The 14,613-nt window shown below is 45.5% G+C and overlaps 1 protein-coding gene across 1 annotated transcript in view; it reads right to left on the reverse strand.

The window, feature by feature from the left end:
* The window catches only part of LOC147702114 (avidin-like), a 29,414-nt gene extending 16,742 nt beyond the window's left edge, over positions 1–12,672 (reverse strand). Inside the window, exons 1-2 of the mRNA XM_086928750.1 lie at positions 12,599–12,672; positions 7,440–7,650 (exon numbers count right to left, since the gene is read on the reverse strand). Coding sequence (XP_086784876.1) covers positions 7,440–7,650; positions 12,599–12,664 — 277 coding nt within the window. The 5' untranslated portion in view covers positions 12,665–12,672. The remainder of the gene's footprint in view (positions 1–7,439; positions 7,651–12,598) is intronic.
* Positions 12,673–14,613: the final 1,941 nt, after the last annotated feature.

Here is a 14,613-nt window from a genome sequence, read left to right on the forward strand (position 1 = left end):
GCGGGTGGTAATGACTCCTGGACATGCCCCAACCTATATATTAAAGTTTCCATGACCAAATCTACCCACTACAGACATTTTCAAGAGGAGTCTTCAGGCACTGTACGCTGTGGCTCAGAGTGCTGGATGTGTGGGTCAGTGTACTATGGTAATCAAGGTGTCCTCCCACATGCAACACTAAAATCCAGTTTGAGGTAGCCATTGTACCCACAAACTCAGTTCTGGTAGCACAAAAGCAGATTCTACAGGGGAATCGACAATTTTAAGCAGTTTGATTGGGTAAGAGACTCGCTATTTTATTAGCTCACAAAAAAAGCAAAAATAAAACACAAATAGTCAAGAGAATTTTTTTTTTTTTTTTTTTTAATGTTCAGCACCGTAAAGAAGTCTGGCAGCCCGGATAAATTAATAGGCGTCTGACCTTTCCCAGGTCAGAAAGAAAAACGTGTGGCGATTGCATCTCGTTTGCGAGTTGAAGATGAATACTGAATGTGTAGAAGAGGATTTGAGGATGGCTTAACCCAAAGTCTGGAAGTAGAAAAACGCACTGCTGGGAGTATCAGCTAGGGTGACAAGACCGAGTGTATTCTGGATGATCAGGAATTATGTGAATAATTTAGTTTTATTAAACAGATGACCCAAAGAAACAAGCACTCACTGACATAGCCAATATGTCTCACTTTTGGGATCCTAGAAGTATTTAGTTATGCCACACAATGTCCTTGGTGCAACAACATTAACTGTTGCATGGTTAAACACTTCTAAAAAAAAAAAAGGTCCCAAAGGCGAGACCTATTGGCTATGCCAATGCTGGTTGCCTATTGGGGCCTCCGGCCATGTGCAGCTTGGTTCCAGTGGCACGGTGAACACAGGCCCACATCTGGGCATAGCAGTGCACTTAGGGACTCACAATAAAGATTACAAGGAGCGATGGATAGAACGTTTAATTGAGCTCAGCCAGTGGCAATAACCACACATTTGTAGTAAAGAGAATGGCCAGTTAATGAGGACTGAATATATTGCACCCCGGTGAGTGAGTGACCAACATCTTTCTGCTTACGCCCTTGGACACAGTAGAGTAGATTGCCATCATCGAAGCAGTGACTGCCATCAAAGCAGTGACTCAGAATTCAAGAGTATGTGCTGCAGGTGACAAAGTCCTTACGACAGAACAAAGTATAACCCACTGAGCTATCCTACTCGGACTGCGATATGTGAGCTAAGCACACACCTCTACAACAGAAGCGTGAACAACTTTAACGTCTCATACAATAACTGCCCCCTATGATGAGCATAGAACATATAGAACTCTCCGGCAGGAACATTAACCCTTTGAGCTATCTTCTAAGTATTCAAATTTGCTAAGACCGGATCTCAGGAAGTCTCTGCACTCGAGGTATTAGGGAGCGCACAATTGGAGAAAATGTGTACTGGCCGTACAGAAACTGAGGCACAATATTCTACCCACTGACTGCTGGAGAGCAAAAACCCAGCACAGTTAAAAAAAAAAAAAAAAAAAAAAACGTATCCCAGTGGCAGGAAATTGTGTTTTATGCAATGTGTGATTGTGGCCAACTGTTATTACTGCTCTGCTTCATCTCATATCAAACTCTTTTTGTCAAACAGCAATTGCATAAAGTAAAGAGGAGGGGCAGAAGCAAAGGTCAAAGTGAATGGGGTAAGGGGGCACTGCTGAGAATGAGATACTCGCAACCGCAATACGTGGACATGGGCTCTGGGTTGTGCTGTGCAGGGCCCGGGGGAGCAGGGGGGCCCCATAGCAGGATCCGTGGCCCCTGTGCTCGGACGGCGGCCTGCAGCATGTCTGGGAGACGGGAGACAGACACACAGACAACGGCCCGAGAGATGCTGCGCCACTGGCTTCCTTACGCACACAGCACCGCAAAGTCACAAACATCCGCAGGAAGAATCTACGTTGGAGGCGTATCTTCTGCACCTACCGTAGCACTAAAACAGGGAAACATGCGCCACCTCCGTAGCAAAGTGACAGTTTCAGTGAGGAAAATGTGGTATGTGTGTTCCTTACGCAAGGAACAAAGCTTAGTAACCCACAGGACCGGGGTGTGAAACCTGCGCTAGTTGCATTACTTAGGAAAAGGCCATAGCATCGCACCAAGTTCTTTAAGAACTAGAGTGCTGAGTTCTCTGTATACATGGGACCCAGGGCGCCATACTGCAGGTGTTGAGTCTTGCAATGAATACTGTTTATTGCACATACGTTTGTCTTACTAGGTTTTTTAAATGCTTGCCTTGTAAACCTCCGAAAGTGGTATTAGAAGAAGAAGTTGCAAGCAAGCCATATGCTTAATAGCAGTTTTCAGGCCACTGGGCAATCACAGTGGATGCAAAAGGCCAGCAGCGTGTAGTCTGGAACACTGAAGCAGGATGCAAGGGCAAATCAGGAGTTTCCCTGCTAAAGTGGGATTGTTGGCATTCATGTCATACTTCTACAAAACCAGAACTAAAACAACAAGCCCAGCTTTAAAATTGGTGCGCGTGTGAGCGAAAGTGAAAGCAGCGCGTTTAACATACGTTTACCATTGACGTGAGACGCGGCGGTGGAGGGGTGGAGGAGCGCGCAAGTCATGCGCGTGATGGGAAAAGTGAAAGCAGGCAGGCAAGTGGTGTGCGATGTGCGCTCACCATAACTAGAGAGGAAAGCCATATGGCGCCTCGACTAGTCATTGCACTCTTAACTGCACACTAGGCCAGCCAGCTTTTGGTAGGACTTTTAAAAGCCTGTTTACTAAATGTCTCGCAAATCAGCGCATGCGCTGGCTCAGGCGAGATAGACAAAAATCTCCAGTTTACAACCTTTCTAAAAAAGTCAGAGTAATTGTCCTTAAGAAATGAAATGTGTGGTAATAAGCTAGTTCTCCCTTGTTGTCTTGACACAAGCTAATTGTACTTATGCCGGATATATTTCAAGGGCATGGCCTAAAGAGACTATACTAACTATTTTGTAGCCTAGAATTAAGTTAGAAGCTGATATTTTTGTTCAAGGATGTGATGCGAGAGCTGATAGTCTTACCATCTCATTTAGATCCATTTGTATCTATGGAATTCCCATAAAGCCTTACCATAATTAGGGGGGAAAAAAATTTAAGTTTCAATTATTTTTAATTAAATTGAATGACATTCCTATAGTTTCATGTGCAAATATCCTACCAATTTAGCCTCCTTGTGACTATCCCTTAGAAAAAAAAAGTGCTATAGGATTGTACTCTCCACCCAATCTGTCACGGTTGGAATTGCCATGGCAGTGGTAAGCTTGTCTGGGCAAATGGTTCTCTGCTTCTTTGGGTGCGAGTAGGCCAAAGGGGTGCACCTTCTGTGTGAGATTGCATTGAGGAAGCTTTATTTCATCTCCTAAATGGTTTGAGGGTCCTTGCTACTGGGATTGCAAGCTTGTAGATCCTCAGTGTCTAATTTAGCATGTTGAAGAGCTGTTGGACTAAAGCCAAACCATATAGGTAGGTGGTCACACTCACTTAATTCTGGGATTCCCTGGGTAACTGAGGTAATCTGCTTAGGTCGCCGGCAGTTCTACATATGAGGCCCAACACCTTGGTGCTCCTGTTTGCCCTGAGGAGATGGCGGTCACAGAGGTCATCACAGGTACGTCTGCCAAGACCACATCTGCTAGTGTCATAGGGGTTCAGAACAGGTTATTGCCAGTGACGCCAGTTGCCTATGCCCTCGGCTCAGTCCCCTCCTCATGCTGTCCCCCACTATTGTAGGTATTTGTGGTGCCCTTTCCTAGGAGGCAATAGAGTAGAGTTGAACATTCCTGGTCTGAAGTCTATTTATCTGATTAGGTCCTGTAACTGTTCAACCCAGGAGGGGTAAGGTGGGGTTTGTGGAAGCCTTGTTGGTCACCCTCCCTGCATGGCACATTGCTCCGAGCCCCCCTCCAGACAAATGGGGGTAGGCATAGGCACGCATGTAGAGTTCCTACAGCTAAATGAGAAGTCCCCTTGTGAGGTTTCTTCCTGCATGACTGTGCTGATGCTAGACTTCCTGCTCCCAGGGACAATGGGGAACCAGGAGATTCAGGCCAGAGGAAACCTCATAGCTGCCATCTTCAGCAGCTATATCAGCATCTAGGAACGTCTCACATTTGATTTTCGGCTCCTACACCAATTTTAAGACCGAAATGAGGAATGTCATTTTGATGTCTGATTACTACATAAAATGGTTTGAACAAACATGTATTCAAGCAGCAAGTACCTCATGATAGCATTATAGCCTAATATGGTGGGCTATACCGGCTGTTAAAGGCCCGCTTCAGCGTTAAAGTTCCAACCCGACAGAATTTTAGCAAGGGAGTGGGTCTCTAGTGGCCAGTACAAGAGCATTACACCCCATGAGGGCATAATGTCTGAATAACTTTTTTAAACGTAAAGGCCTCCTGAAGACTAAGGGGGTTGAAACACTGCCAAGGTTGTTAGCCATTTGAACATTTACAGCAAGAGCTGTGAAAGGAGGCTGAAGTCAGCCTCTGGTTCTCCCTGGGCTTTTGCTGGTTCAGCTGATCCAGGGAGTCCCAGAAGTGGAGCAGAGCAGCCCCTGCATCCTTCCAAGGAAGCAGTGACCAGGGCCAGTTTTAGGGTGGCGGCACCGGTGCAGCCATGCCTGGCACCAAGTTTGGGTAGGGGCAGGGGATTGTTTAAAAATAACTTGTCGAAAAGCATGTGATGCAGTTTGTGTCCTGCCGTTCAGGCAACAATATAAATAGAAACTCTAAAGATTAATGTTCCTGCTGGAGAGAGATGAGGTTTTGTCTAGTGGCAGTTTTGACTTCATTACATAGCGCAGTGGGTTAACATGCCTGCAACACAGATCCATAGAGATACTTTGTTACTTGCAGTTCAGAAGTTACAATCCCAATATAGCACAGTGACCTATGACTGTCAAAGAATTGCATGCAAACTGCATGGTATGTTACCAGTAGGGTCAACTCCGCCAAGGCAGAGGAGCGTCGCCCCACTGCTCCGCAGCAGTAAACAAAAAGATTCCTTGCATCATCATTTTATGTTTCCTCCTGCTGCAGCAGCTTTCTGGGCAGCGCTGGGCTGCTCTGAGGAAAGAGGAGCAGGGCAGGAGTGGTGTGCCCACTCTTACGTGCCCAATGACTGTTTGGCGGGCCCTCTCGGGTCGCCCAAAACAGTCATGCACACTTTCCCTGTTCTCCATGCAAGCTGCATTACAGCTGCATGGAGAACATGCTCAGGGTCCCATACCCTGGCTGAGCGAGGATCTATGGTGCTTAGACCAATCAACTCTGCATTGCAGCATTGTGATTGGATATTGGGAGCCTGGTGCGTCAAGTTGCTTCCAGCAGTGGGACCGGAGCATGACGAAGAGGACGGAGGAGAGGCAGTGGCAAGTGTTTTGGGTTTTTTTGTGCCCCCCCCCCTCCACACCACCCGATACTGCAGGTTACGCATTATATGTCCCCCCAGTCTCATTCTTCTAATTTTGCTAAAAAAGGGTTTGGGTAGAAATACATTCCTATTAAGTAAAGCCAGCCCTAAGCAAGTGGTACATTTTAAATCGTGAGTTTGTGCTTCTCTAGACAAGACACTTAAAATATACTGCCTACTAGTATGGATGGCATGCTATTCCTACATAGCTTAATCCTCACTTTTATGCAACATTTCCTACAGACTGCATCACACACATTCATGGTCTCTGTATAATGTGTGATGTAAAGTGCTCAAAAACACTACACTGATATGAGTAGCACTATAAAACAAAGTAAATGCATGTGAAAGGGGCTAGAGAGAGACAAGGGGCACTCCTGGAGGGTGGTAGTGAGGGATTATATGGAGAAGGAACTCATGGGGCGTGGGGCAAAAAGACTGTCACAGATGGCACCACCAGATCTAATGCCAACCTTGCCAGTGACACTGAGCTGCAAAAGCAGTGAGGGTGAGAGCTTGGGGGGTGTGGGAGGGGGATAATAAAGTCTTGTGTGCCCAGATGCACAGGACCTGCCTTTTGTTTTCTCCTCCTCAAACCATATATTTTGGAGAGGCAGGGGAATGAGAAGTAGAGGCAGTGTATTATGACATTGTATAGTTGAGTGGCAGGCCTATATGTTTCTAAGCCACTGCTACCCCATTGTCTCAAAGGAAATCTCAACATTCTAATGTCCTAGTGGTAATTGAACTCTTGCAAAATATTTGTCAGAAGAATATCCTTCCATTACCCACATTAGCAGAGTTCCACTTAGTCCACCATAAAAATCTTTAAGGGTCTGTGGTTGTCAACACAAACTGCTTTATACAATCCACAGGTTAATGGTATGGTTGAAAGTTATTCGTATTTTGAGAGTGGGCCGTTACAACTAAGGTAAAGGTTACCAAGGCACTGAGATCTCCAGACTTGGGCTCACAGGAACACTCCGCAAACCTCAGTCAAAGAAACACCTTCTATGGTTGTAGGTACAGTCGGAGCCTTCATTGTGTTCATTTTGGATACAAACGTTTTGCAAGCACCATTTTGATTAAGTAAGGCTATCCAAAATAGAATCAAATTCAGAAAGATATCAAATGTACCAGGAAAACAAGCCCAAGCCACCCCCAACATGTGTTAAAGGGAAGAATGTGAAACAAAGGTTGCTCAAAGCAAAGACTAGTTTAGTTAGGCACCAGGAAGAGAATTTGTATGTTAGTGTTTTGCTTAAATAGGTACTGTCTTTTAGAGTTTCCCCAGTGTTCACACAACTTTTGTCGTTTTTTTTTTAGGGGGGGTGCATTCGATTCATCAACGTTACACTTTCATTAGTCTTTTACAAGTATGGGGAAACATTCCGATGAATGTAGATTGCTGCAGCGTGCAAGGCTTTGGAACATTACGAATCGTGAAGCCAGATATTTTTAAGTCGTGTTCGGGATGGTTATCAGCAATGCCTATTGACCCCTTCGCTCTTTTCCAAATAAACATGTTTCATTTCTGGTGTGGACGATCATTTCAGGTACAATGCAAAAGAAGTTGTGCTAGAGCTATTCAAGTCGTGCACAAAAACATGCTCATCACAGAATGAAGCAAAGCAGCAAAGTATTTACAAAGGCTCAGGGTGCGCTCTAGGATTCAACGATGGACGTGTGGGCTGGAATTCAAGGTGCAAATGCAAGAATGGAAGAGCGACGGGGGTTGTAACAGATTAAGCAAATTACGGCCTAGAACAGAAAAGACAGTGGCCTAGAAAAGACAGTGAACCAAAGCGAAACGAAGAGGGTCAGTTGTTTTATTCCTCCATCATGTTATTTGCATAGAGGACAACCCGGACTACTCCTGTATACGTGCCATGACTTCCCCCGAGGATTAGAGTAGTCCTGTACCTCAGCACCCAATGATAAAAGCATCACACCATCAGAACCCCACTCGTTCCATAGTTTGAGCATACATACCCCCTCTCCAGCAGGCCGAGAAGGCTACAGTTGGGTCTTCTCCAGGGTTACGTATTCCAGTCACTTTGCCCATCTTGCTCTTGCCTGCAGCCCCCTTGTGAGTCTCCACAGCCGTGTAGAAGCACCCTTGAAGAGAGGGTCCATCCTCCGAGAGCTGGAGCAGTGAGCCCAGGCTGTTCTTCCATGAGCCAGTCATGTTACATCTTCTACCCTAGAGAAGAAAAGCATAATGTTAAGTGATGTTCAATAAAAGCTACAGCACCCACTTCTGCTCCAATGCTGGGCATGGCCCATCCGCTGTACCAGAGCTCCTGAACCCCAACTTGGATCCAACCAGCTCTGCACATACACCTCATTATTTACCTACTACAATGCAACTAAACCCAGTTCAGGGATTAGTGTTGCTCGGCTAATAGCGCGACACCTCATTCTTTACCTACTACAATGCAACCAAACCCAGTTCAGGGATTAGTGTTGCTCGGCTAATAGCGCGACACCTCATTCTTTACCTACTACAATGCAACCAAACCCAGTTCAGGGATTAGTGTTGCTCGGCTAATATAGCTCAACACTGGCGTAGTGACCTAATGATTGTAGAATGGCGACTCTTGGCCCAAGCACATGTAAATGTGCTTAATAAGTGCCACCCGCTCCCTCAGATAAAGTGGGCTAGGAGCAGGGCTTAGAATTCCAGAAGTGGACTAAAGAGGTTTACTTCTTAGGAGCTTCACATTAGTCTTGGGTGGAAAAAAATACCCCACTGCTTGTGGAAGACCAATCTACTAGCTTAGCTTCTAGCTAAATTACTGCAGTGCTTCTAGTTACTCACTCAATCCTTATCAAGTTACTGTTGAAGGCCCACTCCAGGGCTTGTATTGGACCACTCGCGAAGCCAGGCTTACCATTAAATTTACCATACAACTGCCTATAAACGCGATGGTCAGTTTTTCCTTTTAAGTTATTGCATTCTGGTAGGTGTAGTCTTGATGCCCATCACTGTAGCCAAGTGGCTCCAAAGAGGAGTGTCAAATGTAGATCCAGTAAGGCCTGACATTTAGCACATATGCGGGTACATCACCCATCCCACCAGTATTCACATTTTCTCAAACCAGGGGCACATTCAATTTTCATGCCACTTTACTCTGCGCCCTATAGTACTCAATGGCAAAATAATTATAAATGGCAGAAAACGAGAAAAGACTGGACATCAATCATAGCTGTAAAGCATAGTGGGGCTCTACCTCCGTGGATGTCGGTCCAGAAGCTCAAATTGGTCATAGTAATTTTTGAGGGCAAGTAAGAATGTCACTTAAATTAGTTTTTATGCAGAAATGCTTTCCTATGGAAAAGAGGGCATATACTGCCTAGAGGTATTTTCAGGGGTCCTCCTTAGGTCTTAAAGTGTTAGGGGGCTGAGGTCCAAATTACCACCAGCAGTTTAGAGTTTCCTGCCCTGGGGTGTCCAGGTGTAGAAGAGCAGGGCAGGTTGGTAGCTTTGCATGCAACACCGTAGGCCAGGGAGGAACGCAACTAGAAAAAGAGGCTGCAGAGGGGAACTTTGGGACAAATCCAAGAGCTCCCAACAGGGGGCTCAGTTTGTGGAGGTCCTGGGAGCTGGAGAGCAGTCTGTTACCGTGGACCTGGGTTGGGGAGCATCTGTGCAGAGGGTTTTGATGGACTGGTGCCCGTGCATCAAAGGCAACACGGTTCTCGGTTAGACCTGCAAGGGGAGACAAATCCAAGCAGCTGGACCACTCTGATGCGGATGTGTCTTGTCTGCTGCTCGGTCTCTGCAGCGTTAAAGTGCGGATTGGACCCAAACAAGGTTTGGTTGCTGCAATTGGCCTGGTACCCCAGGTATTGGTGCAGGGTGGCTCCAGTTGGTCCTGGCATCTGCTCACTTGTTGGGGAGATGGATCTCATCTTGGAACACAGTAACCACTTCCTGGGTGGCTGCTGTGTCAGTGGACCTGGTGAACAGCAGGACGGTGAATCGGATATTGTGGTCTGTGCCTGCAAGGAAGGGGCTCCTTCACGTCAAAGAAGAAGCAAATCGCTGCAGACCTTCCAAGGATTTTGGAGGCTGCACAGCTGCAGGACGAGTTGGGTTGTTGCAACTGTCGGGACAGGGGCAGGTAGGCCAACAGTTTGGCACAAAGTCCACCAGCAGTCTGCAGTCCATGATTCTTTGGCTCTATCCTCTACCTTTTTCAGTCGGTCAGATTTAAGTTCCTGGAGCCAGGGGGCCACTTAAATACTCAATTTAGGAGTGTTAAGGAGAGCAAAAGGTATTAACCAATGGGCTACTTGCCCTTGGTGTCACTACACTCCCTACATGACCACTTCTTGTTGGGAGTGGTTAGAGTGCCATGTAGGGTTTTGACTTGTCTGCACCATTACATGAACCCATGCAATGGCAGTCTGCACGAGTTCGATGGTGAATCTCAGGGTGGTACAATACATGCTGCAGCCCTTAAGGACTCTTTAGTACCAATGCCCTAGGTACCACGGGTCCTATTTATTAGGGACTCACAGGGGTGCTAGCTAAATGTCTTGCCAATTGGGCAACAATTGCACAGTTATCTTGTTTTAAGCAAAGAACCCTGGCACTGGGGACCTGGCTAGCAGGAACCCAGTGCACTCAAGTCAAAATGGGATCAGATAACTGGAAAAAAAATGGGGATGAGCATGTCAAAAAGGGGCACTTTGCGGCTGTTCTATCTTGCAGTCATCCCCTGATGTCACTAAGCAGCTACTACCTCTTGCTCTCTGGTTTGCCTTAACTTTCTTCACAATTGCTGATCAGATGGCTTAGGGCAGGCCAACGTCCCCAAAGAGTGCTGTTACATTGTCTGTTCACAACTCCAGGACATGTTCACTAAAGCTTGCATTGGTGCTTGCACAACAATTTAGTACTGTGCATGCAGAACTTTAAAGCAGCAAGAAAATGGAGGTGGTTTGCATTGCGTCGTTTGGACAAAGTTTTACTAAAAGTGCGACGTCACGCATAGAATCTTGGGAGATGTCCACTCCATTGAAAAGGTTTCTTACTGATTCCTCCTATCAGGATATTTTTCTTCCTTGGCTTTGTTTTCACCTCTTCTGAGAACGATATTCAAATGCGCAACATCTTGCGACTACTTCCCCCCCCCCCCCCCCCCCCCCCCCCCCATTTTAAAGCACCGTTTCTAGAACCCCTTAACTGGCTGCATTGAGTTTCATTTAATTGAGACTTTGGGCCTTACTTATCCCTTGCGGTGGGGTGGCTCGCTCTCTTGCCCGGTCACTCGGTCAAGAATGGCTGCCACTCCCTCCCCTGGGGAGTGACCATATGCTGTAAGGAGGACTGCCTGTCGCGCGCTCACTCCTAGCTTTGCAGCAAGCAAGTGTGCAGAGCGGGTGCCATGTTGAAAGTGTCAACTTAGTAAACTTCTTCGTTTTAAGACGACAACCTCTCAAAGCGGTAGTTTTTTCTGACCAAGAAATAGGCCCAATGCTCAGCAGCCTGAAAACTGCGTGGGGCCACAAAACATGTTCCCTGGCCATGTAGGCAAACACATAACAGAAGCGACTGGAGCCTGCTCTCAATAGGGCACGAGGGCCGTCACTGGGGCCCAGCTTCATGCAGCCCACCAAAGTACCGCCGGGCTAGGAGCTTCTGCCAGCAGTCTCAGCCCAGAGTAACTCTGCAGCCCCCACGTCAAGTAGCAGGGGACCTCGGGTTCGGAGTGACCGAAGGGCCACCGGTTGACAGCTTTCCTTTTGCCAAGCCCTAAATAAGGTCAGCTTTCTTTCTTTAAGGTGTTGCAGCCTGTACCTAACGTCGCCTTCAATTTCATCACCCTTGTCCCCCTCCCCATTTAGCAAGTCTATACCTCTTGTTGCATGCAGATCTGACTAGAGAAGACAAAGCTCTACTATCATTAGACCAGGAGTTAGCCGACTGAGTGCTGCTTGCTGCACATTTTATCTCGCTCATAGGGAGGGAAGGCTGCAGGACTTCATCTGTGAATCAAACCGTGCCCGACAGGATGCTGCACATAAGTACCCGCAGGAGGTGCAGTAATGGTTCCTATAGGCTATAGCTACACAAACGTATCCGCCTTATGTTCATGAAATTAAATGAGTGGTCAAGTAGCCAATGAAACACTCGCTGCTGAAACGTGCACGTGTCTGCAGGTCACCCGTTTAAAGATTAACAAGGTACATTCCACCCTCGGTCCTAAGTGAACCATTACATTGCATCATAGTGAAGTGTGTTACTAAGAGTGCTTAGAAACAGCGGACATATGTTATGAGGCACTATAACAAACCAACTACAACAATAGGCCCTTTCAGCCACTCTGGCCAATGGATGTTACGCCCTTTTGTCTAGTCACGTTTCGATGCCTGGTGTTCTGGGAGAGGTGCTGCTGGGTTTTTCCACTGGATAGACATCAGGTTGACCGCTAAGACAACGATTTGGGAGACATTTGGTATATCTCCAACAAGCAAGGACACCAACGTTTTGTATTTTTTCCTTCTAATCAGACTTTACCGACATAAGAAAAGGGGTAGATCGCTTGAGTTAACTTTGGTTAGGCTCTATAGATTAAGAAATAGCGTACATGTTGTCTATCTTAAGATACTGTATTAAAAAAAGAAAAAGAATCTCGATGCTATATTATAATAAATAAACAAATAAATAAATAAATAAATAAATCTCGAGTTTTACATATTATCCCATTTCTAGAGCTCTCGAGTTTCACGCGTGCCTAGCCCATCCATACCAGGTTTCAGTTTGGCATTCCGAGACTTTTATAGTTTCAAGGTTTATTTTGTAATACACAAGACTACAAGTCCCAGAATGCACAACAAAAGCCCGGACTGGAATGGCGTCCCATGCACGGACTAGGGAAACGAGCTCTGGATTGCTTTAACCATTTTCGAATAAACACGGTCAAAGTCCTCGAAACGCCTAAAACTAGTGTGCTCTTGAACCGCCCTATGAAATATTCCCCACAACTACATCCCAACCCACCCCACACGCCAAACCTCCACCTACAATGCCAATAAAGCAGCCTCTAAGCAAAACATTTTTCAAAGTTCTGTAACAATAGAGAACCCCCCTGCTCCGACTATTACTTCTACAAAGAAACACAGCACTACCAATCATTCACCTCAGGTGTGCACAGGATCAGCTGGGAAAACAGCAGCAAACTGATGGTGATCAACAGCGCCATCATTAAGCCAGTAACTGAACGAACAGGCCGGGAGGCAGACTTTTATAGAGGCAACGTCACTGAATGGGTAATTAGGCTTGAGCATTCTGATTGGTGACTCTGATTTGAAGCATATGATCGACTAGTCATAGTCGAGTCCAATCTGATTGGTGAATGCGGCTTTGGTCATCTAAGCTACACGGGCCTCGGAATCTGACTGGTGAGTCCGCCTCAGACCTCTGATCAGCAAAGCACGCTCGGGGCACGCATGGGACGGGGGGGGTGAGTGACACATTATTGATTCCAACCATCCTGAATGGTGAGTTCGGCGATCTGATTGATTTATTGCAGAATGATGACCATGGGCCAGATGTACAACGCATGTTTCTGGTCGCAAGCGGCCTGATTCACAGATTTGGGTCACAGATTTGGGTTTGCAACATGATTTTTTTTGTTTTTAAATGTACAAAATGCGACTGGTATCGTCTTACCGAATAACTTCTTTGGTTTGTGATGTGAGTTTAGGGCGTCCCTTCCAAATATCTAATCGGTATGGCTTGTATTACTGTTTTAAGACCGAATTCTGGTCGCAAAACAAGTTATAAATTACCCCCAGTTTAAAACTGATGGAAACCCACTGCCAAAGGAGAAGGACGCCTTCTCCTTTGAGAATGTAAATAATACTATATTTTAAGAGCCGGCCATGGTTCCACGGACCACTGCCTAATCTTAAAAAGTAAACCTTAAAGATTTAATATTTTTTCTTTTTAAAATGCTTCCCATTTACCTTTAAGGAAAACTGGCTGCATACAAAAAAATGTTTTATTAACAACCATTGGTAACTGCATTCAGTTTCTCATATGTGATTAGTAATAAGCTGTTTTTTGTTATAAATTGCAGCTTGCTGAGTAGCTGTGCAATATAAGTTAAAGTATGTCTGTTAAAGTGTTATGACTTGTTTATGTACAAAAAGGCAATATAAAGTGCTGACTAGTAGTATAGTGTGGGTGAGTAATATCAAAACTTTGATAAATGAAATGAAAGACAGAAATATAGAATTCATTGATGTAATAGCAATAATATGTGTTTAGAGGAGTTCTGACGACTTTTGGGCCTGGAGCCACTACACCTGCTGCACCATTCAAATCACGCCCCTAGAGCCTGCAAGATATGCATTTGTGACTTCCTGTTAAGTAGTAAAAGATAGCAATATTGAAATATGACAACTTTTGGCTACGGTGCAACTGCACCTGCTGACTCTATTGCCTGTACGGTAACTGCACTTGTGACTGGCTGTTTAGCAGTAAAATATTGCAATATTAGGTGTTTCAGGGGGTTCCTAGAGCTTTGGGCTCCGGTGTCACTGCACCTGCTGCACCATTGACATCATGACCCTAGTGCCTGCAAGGTAACTCATTTACGACTGCTTATTTAGTAGCTTAAATATAGCAATACTTGATGTTTAGAGGAGTTCTAACAACGTTTGGCCCTGGTGCCACTGCACCTGCATTTAAATAATGGCGTAGTGCCTACTAGATCACTACACTTGTGACTGACTGTTTAGTAGTAAAATTTAACAATATTCTGCGTTTAGTGGCTTCCCTAGAGCTTTTTGCCCCGGTGCCACTGCACTTGCAGCACCATTCAAGTTAAGCACTTTTTAACTGCAAGACAAATGTAATTGTGTCTACCTGTATAGTAGCAACATGTACAGACGGGGGAGGCAAAGCAGGCGCATATTTTAGTTGGTTTTACTGTAAAAATTGTAAATAATTGAACAGTCAATACATTTACTTACTAGTAAAATATAGCATTATTAGGTGTTTAGAGGAGCTCTGACAACTTTTGGGTGCGGTGCCACTGCAATTGTGGCACCATTCAAATCATGACCCTGTCGTCTGCTAGTTAACTGCAATTGTGTGTGCCTGTTTGTGTAGTAAAATAGAACATTAGGTGTTTAGTGGGGGTGCCTA

Source organism: Lissotriton vulgaris, chromosome 7, assembly GCF_964263255.1.
Source record: "Lissotriton vulgaris chromosome 7, aLisVul1.2, whole genome shotgun sequence".
Classification (NCBI taxonomy): domain Eukaryota; kingdom Metazoa; phylum Chordata; class Amphibia; order Caudata; family Salamandridae; genus Lissotriton; species Lissotriton vulgaris.